This window comes from Oncorhynchus clarkii, chromosome 5 (assembly GCF_045791955.1).
Source record: "Oncorhynchus clarkii lewisi isolate Uvic-CL-2024 chromosome 5, UVic_Ocla_1.0, whole genome shotgun sequence".
Lineage (NCBI taxonomy): Eukaryota > Metazoa > Chordata > Actinopteri > Salmoniformes > Salmonidae > Oncorhynchus > Oncorhynchus clarkii.
Window position 1 is genome coordinate 75,359,704 of NC_092151.1, and position 13,553 is coordinate 75,373,256.

The following is a 13,553-nucleotide window of genomic DNA, read 5'->3' on the forward strand; positions in this document are numbered from 1 at the left end:
TTGGAGCTCTTTTTAAATCAGGGATAGTAAATTATGAGTCATTGTAGGCATGAGAGGCATACACTTATAAGGCCTTGATGATGCTACTAGCATAGCTCCATAAACAATGCATTCGGAAAGTATTCAGACCCCTTGACATTTTCCCCATTTTGTTATGGTGCAGCCTTATTATAAAATGTATTGAATATATTTTTTCTCATCAATAACACTACCTGATAATGACAAAGCAAAAACATTTTTTTTAAAGAAATGCTTGCATAAGTATTCAGACCCTTTGCTATGAGACTCGAAATTGAGCTCAGGTGCATGCTGTTTCCATTCATCATCCTTGAGATGTTCCTACAACTTGATTGGAGTCCACCTGTGGTATATAGAATTGATTGGACATTATTTGGAAAGGCACACACCTGTCTATATAAGGTCCCACAGTTGACAGTGCAAGTAACCAAGTAACATTGTCCATAGAGCTCAGAGACAGGATTGTGTCGAGGCACAGATCTGGTGAAGGTTTCCAAAACGATTCTGCAGCATTGAAGGTCCCTGAGAAAACAGTGGCCTCCATCATTCTTAAAACAAATTTGTTTGGAACCACCAAGACTCTAGAGCTGGCCGCCTGGTCAAACTGAGCAATCAGGGGAGAAGGGCCTTGGTCAGGGAGGTGACCAAGAATCTGATGGTCACTGAGAGAGCTCCAGAGTTCCTCTGTGGAGATGGGAGAATCTTCTCGAAGGACAACCATCTCCACCAATAAGGCCTTTATGGTAGAGTGCCCAGACGGAAGCAACTCGTCAGTAAAAGGCACATGACAGCACTCTTGGTGTTTGCCAAAAGTCACCTAAAGGATTATCAGACTATGAGAAACAAGATTCCCTGGTCTGATGAAGCCAAGATTAAACACTTTGGCCTGAATGCCAAGCATCACATCTGGAGGAAACATGGCACCATCCCTATCGTGAAGCATGGTGTTGGCAAGATCATGGTGTGGGGATGTTTTTCAGTGGCAGGGACTGGGTACTCAGAGCACTCAGGACGTCAGACTGGGGCGAAGGTTCACCTTCGAACAGGACAACCCTAAGCACACAGCCAAGACAACGTAGGAGTGGAAGGAAAAAGAGGACTACAGAAAAAAGAGGACAGAGCACGCCCCCATTCTCATTGACGGGGCTGTAGTGGAGCAGGTTGAGAGCTTCGAGTTCCTTGGTGTCCACATCACCAACAAACTAACATGATCCAAGCACACCAAGACAGTCGTGAAGAGGGTATGACAAAACCTATTCCCCCTCATGAGACTGGAAAGATTTGGCATGGGTCCTCATATCCTCAAAAGGTTCTACAGATGCACCATCGAGAGCATCTTGACTGATTTCATCACTGCCTGTTATGGCAACTGCTCAGCCTCCAACCGCAAGGCACTACAGAGGGTAGTGCGTACAGCCCAGTACATTACTGGGACAAAGTTTCCTACCGTCCAGGACCTCTATACCGGCGGTGTCAGAGGAAGGCCTTAAATATTTTCAAAGACTCCAGCCACCCTAGTCATAGACAGTTCTCTCTGTTACCGCACAGCAAGCGGTACCGGAGTGCCAAGCCTAGGTCCAGGAGGCTTCTAAACAGCTTCTACCCCCAAGCCACTCCTGAACATCTAATCAAATGGCTACCCAGACTATTTGCATTGCCCCCCTCCCCCCTTTACACCATTGCTGCTTTCTGTTATCATCTATGCATAGTTACTTTAATAACTCTACCTACATGTACATATTACTTCAATTACCTCGACTAACCGGTACCGGTACCCCCCTGTATATAGTCTCGCTATTGTTATTTTACTGCTGCTCTTTAGCCTTATAAGACTTCTCGAGGTGGGAGGTCCACACGTCATCACATGACTCTAAGTTTACTTCGATATGATGGTTATTATATCAATATTTGCACATTAAAAGCATTTCTCACATAATTAATTTTACCCAGACAAAAATATACTACCTTGTCTGGCTATTTTGTTTTGTCAACAATCTGTAAAGTTTACCAAAAATGTACTGTTTCCATCAGACATGTCATTACATTTTTTAAAATCCGGAATGTATTTTACTCGCATAAAACAGTTGGATGGAAACCTGGATAGTAAAGCAAATGTATTCTGTTATGAGGATTTATTTATCCTGTCTTTTGTTAAGATTATAGCTATCTTAATTTCAGTCAACTGCTCCTGCTTAGGTCAGGCTCCTTTTAACGTTAGGTTCTAACTTCTTCCTTCTAGCCAGCTAGTTATAGCTAATGTTAGCTAGCTATCTGGCTAACAGTAGCTAGAGCCCTTGAACTAGCTAGCTAGCTAGCCACCTGACTGACATATCATTTTTTTTTGTTTGTTTGAGGGATGTCTGTTGACAAGGCAGGAGTTGATGAACATTTTGCCAGCTTTGGCCTGGGCTGAGGTAGTTTGTTTCACGTCTCGGCCTGTGCCGTGGGCAGTTTTCTGTTGGTGAATGAATGCGCTGCTAACAATGTAAATCTGGGGGTATCAGGCAAACATTTGTATTTGTATTTACTATGGATCTCCATTACTCTTCCTGTGGTCCAGCAAAATTAAGGCAGTTTATACCATTATAAAAACATTACAATACATTCACCGATTTCACAACAACTGTGTGCCCTCAGGCCCCTACTCTACCACTACCACATATCTACAGTACTAAACCCAGGTGTATGTGTAGTGCGTATCTTATCGTATATTTGTGTGTGTGTGTGTCTGTGCCAATGTTTGTGTTGCTTCACAGTTCCCGCTGTTCCATAAGGTGTTTTTTATGTGTTTTAAAAAAAATCTAATTTTACTGCTTGCGTCAGTTACTTGATATGGAATAGAGTTCCATGTAGTCATGGCTCTATGTAGTACTGTGTGCCTCCCATAGTCTGTTCTGGACTTGGGGACTGTGAAGAGACCTCTTGTGGCATGTCTTGTGGGGTATGCATGGGTGTCCGAGCTGTGTGCCAGTCGTTTAGACAGACAGCTCGGTGCATTCAACATGTCAATATCTCTCATAAATAAAATTAGTGATGAAGTCAATCTCTCCTCCACTTTCAGCCAGGAGAGATTGACTTGCATATTATTAATATTAGATCTCTGTGTACATCCAAGGGCCAGCCGTGCTGCCCTGTTCTGAGCCAATTGCAATTTCCCTAAGTCCTTTTTTGTGGCACCTCACCACATGACTGAACAGTAGTCAAGGTGCGACAAACTAGGGCCTGTAGGACCTGCCTTGTTGATAGTGTTGTTAAGAAGGCAGAGCATCACTTTATTAAAGACAGACTTCTCCCCATCTTAGCTACTACTGCATCAATATGTTTTGACCATGACAGTTTACAATCTAGTGTTACTCCAAGCAGTTTAGTCATCTCAACTTGCTCAATTTCCACATTATTTTTTACAATATTTAGTTGAGGTTTAGGGTTTATTGAGTGTATTGTTCCAAATACGATACTTTTAATTTTAGAAATATTTAGGGCTAACTTATTCCTTTCCACACACTCTGAAACTAACTGCAGCTCTGAGTGTTGCAGTCATTTCAGTCGCTGTAGTATAACAAGCATAACGTAATAATGATTCCATTCGTTTGCAGAGGCAGGCGTAATTAGAACTCAGATCAATAATATGAGCGTTCTGACCGTTGATAAACGCTCGGGAACGCAATAATTTGTGGGCAAACGATAATAAACTAAATAAAAAGCTGAGTAAATGCAATTTCACAAATAAAAAGGGGCATAAATGGCATTTACCCTTCCACTAAGTCCCTGGCTGCAACTACCAAACACTTGCTCTGTCTAATTTGTAGACAAACTGTATCAACTGTATTAAATTGTACCTAGTTTTAATTACACAAATGAACACCCATCAAAATAAAGTTATTTCTTCTCTTTCTTGTGATGTACAGTAAGTGTCGAGACGGTGTGTTAAATCTTAGACTAAGCTTTGGCGTTCTTATAGATTCAACTTTAAGCCAATGTATTCCATGAAACCCATTTCAGCCATTACCGGGGTGTTTTTGACAGATCATTACTTAAACATTTCTGAGGTCGTAATGTTACCGGGAAAAAACGTCAGTCACAAACAAAAGTATGAAAGAGTCGCAGGAGTAAAATCATAGTAATCAATCCAGCAAGATTTAACTGACAAGTGGATTTGGCACCCCTAAACACAGGAAAAGACAGATCCTCAGGTGGGCAAGGCATGCATGTTGCTTTTATCATGCCTCAGTTTATTGATACATCACACCAGTTTATTGAGTGTGGTTGTTGTACAGTCAAATCTTTAACGTTATCAAACTAGTCTGGAAGCTGGCCATATTTGTAATGAGTGCGCTGAGAGTCGGGAAGCAAGTACAGGGAGTGAGTGTTTTAAAAAATTAACAAAACACTACACGCCAAACTCAAACAACGCACCGACATGAAACAGAGTCAATAACACCTGAGAAAAGAACCAAGGGGAGTGACAGATACAGGGAAGATAATCAAGGAGGTGATGGAGTCTAGTTGTGTCATGAGGCGCTGGTGCACATGACGATGGTGACAGGTGTGCAGGATAATCAGCAGCCTGATGACCTAGAGGCCAGAGAGGGAGTATACGTGACAATATTGAAAGTATAGGTCAGAATCCTCAAGGAAAGTGACAAGGGGATTTAAATGGAGGTTTAAAGGCAATATCCTTAATTTGTTGGGGAATAAAATCTGCCCTGCTACTTGGTTTGCTCCAAAGCAAAGGGATGAGGATGGAGAAATGTCACCACACTTCAATTCATAAATTGAGCTATGGTTGTAATAACTGGCACGCAAGGACTAAACATATTTTTAAGCTATACATTGTTTATTTACAAATGCATTGTTTGCAAACAATCCCAATGTCAGCTCTGTCCCAGCAGGAGCCATGATTCCTGTGACGGAGTTCCGGCAGTTCTCAGAGCAGCAGCCACAGTTCCGGGTTCTGAAGCCCTGGTGGGATGTGTTCACAGACTACCTCTCTGTGGTCATGTTAATGATCGGAGTGTTCGGATGCACCCTACAGGTGAGTGCACAGACTACCTCTCTGTGGTCATGTTAATGATCGGAGTGTTCGGATGCACCCTACAGGTTAGTGCACAGACTACCTCTCTGTGGTCATGCTAATGATCGGAGTGTTCGGATGCACCCGACAGGTCAGTAGCATCAGACAGCTTCAAAATCTCTTCCAATAAAGTATTTATGAACAAGCAATTGTTTCTATGAGGTGCATACACATTCTAAACATTTTGTAGCATACGCCTATACCCAGAGGTCAAAACTGGTTGAAGTTATGTTATGTTTCAGATTTCTGGTTGTAATTATGTAATTTTAAGTTTTACTCTTGTAGTTCATATAGTCTGCCTTATGTTCTGTGTATAGTACAGTCATGTTTTTATAGCATATATTATGTATACTTCATCTGCTAGTACCACCTAGCTATAATTCGAGATATGTTGAAATGCTTAAATCAAGTCTTAAAGTGACTTGCTGAACAGCAGATATTAAAATAAATGGTAAATAAGAAGTAATTAGGGTGACAGCTCTAGACCTTTTATTGTGGCCGGTCCTGCAGTGACAAACAACCCAATGTTGGGTTCATGTTAATCTCACCCACCAGCGGGCTCTCTCTGGTGAGACATCTGGTTTCAGAGCACCTCAGAACGGGACTTAAATGGCAGTCAATGGCAGGCCTGGAGAAAACATCTGCAGGTTTTAATTGGCTGATCTTTCACTCCAGCACCATCTAGAACCTCCCCCTCTTTGTGGATTTCAATGTGCGAGCATAGCAAGTAATGTGCTAAACAAGGAAGTGAGTTTGGGAATTTCAGAAAGTTATCAAATATAAACTTTATATCCCCGAACTAAGAATAAATTGGGCACTGCAAAAATAGTATGTATGCTGTGATAGAACATTCATTTTGATGGGTGATTTTCATTTCTTTCTTTTTTTTTTACTTCCCATCAATTCAAGCCTGGGGAGGAGGTTAGGGTCATATAAGCAGCAGTCTGGCTGGCGTTTACCAGCGGAAGGGGAAGAAATTTCTGCACTCCACAAACAAACACACAGAAACACACACAGACCACACCGTGCACCAAACATGGCCCCCACCACCTGTCCCACCTCCTCTTCATAAACACATGGGGAACACATGGGAAACACACACTGCACCGCGCACCAAAAATGGCACCTCGCCTGCCCCACCCCCTCTTCATAAACAGATGGGATTTGTCCAAAATGGCACCCTATTCCCTATAGTGCACTGGTCAAAAGTAATGCAATAAATACAGAATAGGAGGCCATTTGGGATGTAGTCATGATTCCAGCTGCCCATAACCTGTCACTTCTCTTCACCACTCTGATCAATTGGAGATGGTGGAACTCGATCTGCCGATTCTGGGTTACATCCCAAATGAACCCTATTCCCTAAGTAGTGACCTACTTTTGACCAGTGCCCATAGGGGCTCCATCTACAGTGGGGCAACAAAAAGTATTTAGTCAGCCACCAATTGTGCAAGTTCTCCCACTTAAAAAGATGAGAGAAGCCTGTCATTTTTTTATCATAGGTACACTTCAACTATGACAGACAAAATGAGGAAAGAAAATCCAGAAAATCACATTGTAGGATTTTTAATGAATTTATTTGAAAATGATGGTGGAAAATAAGTATTTGGTCACCTACAAACAAGCAAGATTTCTGGCTCTCACAGACCTGTAACTTCTTCTTTAAGAGGCTCCTCTGAAAGTCACCCAGTAAAATCCTACTTGAGTAAAAGTAAAAAAGCATTTGGTTTTAAATATACTTAAGTATCAGAAATAAATGTAATTGCTGAAATATGCTTAAGTATCAAAAGTATAAACCATTTTAAATCCCTTATATTAAGCAAACCAGACACAATTTCATTTTTTATTTACTGTCAGCCAGGGGCACACTCCAACACTCAGACATCATTTACAAACAAAGCATTCGTGTTTAGTGAGTCCACCAGATCAGATGCAGTAAGGATGACCAGGTATTTTCTCTTTAAGTGCGTGAATTAGACTATTTTCCTGTCCTGCTAAGCATTCAAAATGTAACGTATTTTTGGGTGTCAAGGAAAATGTATGGAGGAGAAAGTACATTATTTTCTTTGGAATGTAGTGGAGAAAAAGTACAAAAATATAAAAAGTACAGATACTCCAAAAAAATGACTTTACACCACTGCCTGGGACCAGTTTGTCAAAACACCACCCATGTGATAACTTCCATTAGTTTATATTGGTGAACTGCAGCCTTGTCAAATAAGACAGTGTACTAGCTCTAATTAATACATTTCCTGCCTTTATGTCTGAGTTTAGATTGGCAGAACCAGTGTTAACCTTCACCAAAGGGACATTTTAACAGAGAGAAGCCAAAGAATAGCTCTACACGCTAGCTACCACATATAGGGAGAGAAGGAGGGAGGGTAGAGAGAGACAGAGCAGGAGAATGAGTGAGAGTAAGAGAGGGGAGAGAGTGAGAGGGAAAGGGATAGTGAGAGTGAGAGAAAGTGAGCAAGATGAGAGATTGAGAGAGAGAGAGTATATATGGAGAGAAATAATTATGCTGCTCCTCTCTCCAGAGATTATACTCAGCAGGCCTGACTGTGTTTCTCCTTTCCTGCCCTGTACTGCTGCAGCACAACCATGAGGCTAATTTCCTCTGTCCCATAAACCACATGTCACTGATCTGGATCTATGTAAAACCTTTCGAAGCTGAAGAAGAAAACAATTACATTTGTTTTTTCTCACTATAATTACATCACCACAACTTGGGTCCATTATTCATATATGATCTCAATAGAAACAAATATCTATATGTTGTAAGTGTTTATAAAAGATGCAATGGCAGGTCAAAGCATAACAAATGAATTTGTTGGTACAGTATTGCATTAGAGTGAGTGTCTCCCTCTTCAGTCTGCGGTTGGCTAAAGCACTAATTGGTTATTTCCTGTCTGAGTCACATCTCTACCAGTGACGTCAGAGCAGAAAATGAGACATGGCCTGGTTTCCTGATAACAATGGAACTTAGGCTTACGATTGTTTTAACGATGCATCATTCCTACAACAGCTAAAGATGTAAAATGCGTTTCCCAAACACCACATAGAGAGAACGTTCGCTAAATGTGTCGTTAGACCATTTATCGATACTGATAAAATCAAAAGAAAAGCAGCGCTGCTCTCGGATCAGCTTACTCCATTCAAATTTTACCATAACATTAGATTTACGCTGCAATACTGATGACGGATCAGCTCCTAGAGATATTACCACATATGGCTTCAAATATCGAGTTGGCTTATAATGCTTACCCAATAAGAATGCGCTAAATTACCGATCGGGGACATCCTTGTGCACATGTTACACATGCAATACACTGAGTCATTAATTAGAGACCGTAGCCTATTGTCAAAATAGAACTCAATTGATTGAACATACTGTAGAATCTATTTCAATATGATTTGAAATATATAGGCCCATGTAACCTATTTATCTTCCTCTATGGGATTGGTGTCCCCTCCACTGGACGGTTGAGCTAACGTAGTCTAATGTGATTATCATGAGGTTGTAATTAACAAGAACATTTCCCAGGACATAGACATACAGTATCTGATATGGGTAGAAAGCTTTAATTTGTGTTAATGTAACTGCACTGTCTAATTTACAGCAGCTATTACAATGAAAGAATACCATGCAATTGTTTGAGGAGAGTGCATAGTTATTGTCACGACTTCTACCGAAGTCGGTCCCTCTCCTTGTTCGGGCGGTGTTCGGCGGTCGACATCACCAATCTTCTAGCCATCACTGATACATTTTTCATTTTCCATTTGTTTTGTCTTGTCTTCCTTCACACCTGGTTCCAATCCCATGAATTACATGTGTATTTAACCCTCTGTTTCCCATCATGTCCTGGTCGGAGATTCTGTAATAGCGTGTGTGTAGGTGGCAGGGAAGTCATGTGCAGGAGAATCGAACTTGGTATAAATGGAGTTGTTTAATAGACTTAACAAAACTCCATAACCAAAATTACAAGATAAATAAAAGTGGGGACAAGAGCCTGTCGCGCACCAGTACATAATACACAAACATACAAACAATCTCCGACAAGGACATGATGGGAAACAGATGGTTAAATACATTCAAACATTGTATAATCATCAGCACAACTGGACAGTTTTTGTGTTATGAGAACATTTGTTGTGACCTAACGAATGTTCTTGGAACTTTCACAGAAACAATTTTGGTTTACGGAGTTATTGTTTGTTCTTTGTCTGCTTTCAGGTGAGGCAGGACAAAATCATCTGCCTTCCCCAAAAAATGACCATCTACAACCAAACAATACTCTTACCAAATAAAACTGCTGTGCAGCCGGATGTGCACGAGATGATGGGCCGGAAAACGAACCTGGACTTCCAGCAGTATAGCTTCATCAACCAGATGTGCTACGAGAAAGCTCTGCACTGGTACGCCAAGTACTTCCCTTACCTAGTCCTCATACACACCCTCATCTTCATGGTGTGTAGCAATTTCTGGTTCAAGTTCCCAGGCTCCAGCTCTAAGATAGAGCATTTCATCTCCATCTTGGGAAAGTGCTTTGACTCCCCCTGGACTACCAGAGCTCTGTCTGAGGTGTCTGGAGAGAACCCAGAGGAGAAGGTATTGTTGGTATGTGTTTGTATGTCTTGTATGTATTTACTGTGTGTGCGTGTGTGCATGCGTAAAATTATGTTTTGTCCAGGATTAGGCTCAATCTGTATCCCAGAAAACAGCCCTATATTGTATATATTTGAAATAAAATGCATTAATCCATTAATTCATGAATTGATTCAAGGACATCAAGAAGAGTAGGGCGATCCTCAACGTGTCTGTAGAGGGGAACCTGGACAACCTGGAGAAGACCCAGTCCCTCAAATCCATTCCAGAGAAGATCGTAGTGGACAAGCCCACAGCCAGCGCCCTGGATAAGAAGGAAGGAGAACAGGCCAAAGCTCTATTTGAGAAGGTGAAGAAGTTCCGCCTGCACGTCGAAGAGGGGGACATCCTCTATGTTATGTATGTTCGCCAGACTGTTCTCAAAGTGTTCAAGTTCCTCCTCATCATCGCGTATAACAGTGCTTTAGTCTCTGAGGTACAGATCACAGTGAAGTGCAGTGTGGACATACAGGACATGACGGGATATAAGCATTTCTCCTGTAATCACACCATGGCCCACCTGTTCTCTAAGTTGTCGTACTGTTACCTGTGCTTCGTGGCTGTGTACGGATTCACCTGCCTCTACACTTCCTATTGGCTCTTCTACCGCTCACTGAAGGAGTACTCCTTTGAATACGTGAGGCAAGAAACGGGAATCGATGACATCCCAGACGTGAAGAATGACTTTGCCTTCATGCTGCACATGATCGACCAGTATGATCCACTGTATTCCAAGAGGTGCAAAACTTTTTCTTAAATTAGACAATTGTAAATTCTTTCAAGTGATTCAGCTCTTTGTTGTTATTGATAAGTATGTAATGCCTCCAGTTATAAAATAAACTATTCATGTGCTAATGCATAGCTGCCCTCTGCTCCAACCCTTTGGAGGGGTTATTGTGTCACTATTTTTCCTTTAGTTTATTTAGCACATTTTTAAAACTTACTTTTTAAATACTCTGCATTGTTGGTTAAAGGGCTTGTAAGCAAGCATTTCATGCTAAGGTCTACACTTGTTTTATTCAGCGCATGTGACAAATATGATTTTGATTTGAATAAAGCAGAAGAAAAGTTTCCATTGCACATCATTTTACATTGTTTTTTGGACAATAAAGTAATCGTCTTATTCTCTCTTTCGGTCTCTCTCTCAGGTTTGCAGTGTTCCTGTCTGAGGTCAGCGAGAACAAACTGAAACAGCTGAACCTGAACCACGAGTGGACACCAGAGAAGCTGCGTCAGAGACTGCTGACCAACCACAATGACAGACTGGAGCTGCAGCTGTTCATGCTGTCTGGGCTCCCGGACACCATCTTCGAGGTGACAGAGCTCCAGTCCCTGAAGCTAGAGATCATCAACAACGTAACCATCCCAGCCTCCATCGCCCAGCTGGAAAACCTCCAGGAGCTGTCTCTGTATCAGTGTTGCTTAAAGATCCACACCACAGCCACTTCCTTCCTCAAGGAGAAACTCAAGGTATGCTTTTCTGGTAGTGAATTTGGTGTGGCATGGTTTTTTATTTCTCTTGACATTGTATTCTGTTTTTGTCTCGTACAGTATGTGGGTCAGCATTCCGGCTCAAACCACCCAGTTTATCATGCAGAATATACTATAGTAATTTCTGCAGTGTTTTGCGGACTGTAGTGTTTTTGATGACATTACTGTAGTATTTACTGTAGTGTTTTTGATGACATTACTGTAGTATTTACTGTAGTGTTTTTGATGACATTACTGTAGTATTTACTGTAGTGTTTTTGATGACATTACTGTAGTATTTACTGTAGTGTTTTTGATGACATTACTGTAGTGTTTTTGATGACATTACTGTAGTGTTTTTGATGACATTACTGTAGTATTTACTGTAGTGTTTTTGATGACATTACTGTAGTATTTACTGTAGTGTTTTTGGAGTCAAGTATTGTTATGAACCCAATAACTAGCCTATGGATATTGATGCACTCGCTTTGTCTAGAGGTCCTAGGCCTAGGTATAGAGCCTTCAAAAGTTATTCACACCCCTTGTAATTTTCCACATTTTGTTGTTACAAAGTGGGATTCAAATGGATTTAATTGTTATATTTTGTCAACGGTCTACACGAAATACGTGATAGAAGAAAAATTCTAACATTTGTAAAGATTTTTTTTTTTGGCAATTATTATTTTCAAAATTCAAGCTCTGACAAATTGGTTGTTGATCGTTGTTAGTTAACCACTTTGATTTGTGAGCAGATTTAAGTCAAAACTGTAACTCGGCCACTGATGAACGTTCACCGACTTCTTGGTAAGCAACTACAATGTAGATTTGGCCTTGTGTTTTAGGTTATTGTCCTGTGAAAGGTAAATTAGTCTTTCAGTGTCTGGTGGAAAGCAGACTGAACCAGGTTTTCCTCTATGATTTTGCCTGTGCTTAGCTCCATTCTGTTTTTGTTTTTTATCCTGAAAAACTCCCCAGTCTTTAACGATTACAAGCATACCCATAAAATGATGCATTCACCGCTATGCTTGAAAACATGGAGATTGGTACTCAGTAATGTCTTGCATTGGATTTGCCCCAAACTTAACACTTTGTATTCGGCACAAAAAGTGAATTGTTTGCCACATTTTTTGCAGTATTAGTTTAGTGCCTTGTTGCAAACAGGATGCATGTTTTGGAAAATTTGCATTCTGTACAGGCTTACTTCTTTTCGCTCTGTCAATTCGATTAGTATTGTGGAGTAACTACAATGTTGTTGAACCATTCTCAGTTTTCTTCTATCACAGCCATTAAACTCTGTAACCATTTTAAAGTCACCATTGAGTGGTTTCCTTCCTCTCCGGCAACTCCGTTAGGAAAGACGCCTGTATCTTTGTAGTGACTGGAAGTATTGATAAGACCTAGCAATAGGTGCCCTTTTTTGCGAGGCATTGGAAAACCTGGCTGGTCTTTGTGGTTGAATCTGTGTTCAAAATTCACTGCTCGACTGAGGGAACTTACAGATAATTGTAAGTGTGGGGTACAGAGATGAGGTAGTCATAAAAAAATAATGTTAAACACAATTATTGCCATGCAACTTATTTTGTGACTTGTTAAGCATGTTTTTACTCGTGAACTTATTAAGGCTTGCCATAGCAAAGGGGGTATATACTTTTTGACTCAAGACATTTCAGCTTTTCATTTTTTATTCATTTGTAAAAAATGTTAAACATAATTTAACTTTATGGGGTATTCCAGTGACCAAAACATACTTTTATCAAGTTCATATTCCGGCTGTAACACAACAAAATGTGAAAAGTCAAGGGGTGTGAATACTTTCTGAAGGCACTGTACAAGGTCTTTAACCTGAAGGAATATGTGCATCTATGTGAGTAATCAGCGTATGCGCCTCGGTGTTGAATGTACACTACCGTTCAAAAGTTTGGGGTCACTTAGAAATGTCCTTGTTTTTGAAAGAAAATATTTTTTTTGTCCATTAAAATAACATCATATTGATCAGAAATACAGTGTAGACATGGTTAATGTTGTAAATGACTATTGTACCTGGAAATGGCAGAATTTTTATATATATCTAATATCTACATAGGCATACAGAGGCCCATTATCAGCCACCATCACTCCTGTGTTCCAATGGCATGTTGTGTTAGCTAATCCTAGTTATTCATTTTAAAAAGGCTAATTGATCATTAGAAATCCCTTTTGCAATTATGTTAGTACAGCTGAAAACTGTTCCCCTGATTAAATAAGCAATAAAACTGGTCTTCTTTAGACTAGTTGAGTATCTGGAGCATCAGCATTTGTGGATTTGATTACAGGCTCAAAATATCCAGAAACAAAGATCTTTCTTCT

The 13,553-nt window shown here is 40.5% G+C and overlaps 1 protein-coding gene across 4 annotated transcripts in view; it reads left to right on the forward strand.

Moving 5' to 3' along the window:
- Positions 1 to 13,553, forward strand: part of LOC139409387 (volume-regulated anion channel subunit LRRC8C-like) — a 30,551-nt gene that overhangs the window by 12,330 nt on the left and 4,668 nt on the right. Inside the window, exons 2-5 of one of the 4 annotated variants that reach the window (XM_071154475.1) lie at positions 4,911 to 5,053; positions 9,327 to 9,701; positions 9,877 to 10,475; positions 10,886 to 11,207. In XM_071154475.1, coding sequence (XP_071010576.1) covers positions 4,916 to 5,053; positions 9,327 to 9,701; positions 9,877 to 10,475; positions 10,886 to 11,207 — 1,434 coding nt within the window. In that variant the 5' untranslated portion in view covers positions 4,911 to 4,915. Of the gene's footprint in view, positions 1 to 4,907; positions 5,054 to 5,074; positions 5,119 to 9,326; positions 9,711 to 9,876; positions 10,476 to 10,885; positions 11,208 to 13,553 lie in introns of those variants that run through there. The other 3 variants (XM_071154474.1, XM_071154476.1, XM_071154477.1) reach the window with 3 other exon arrangements.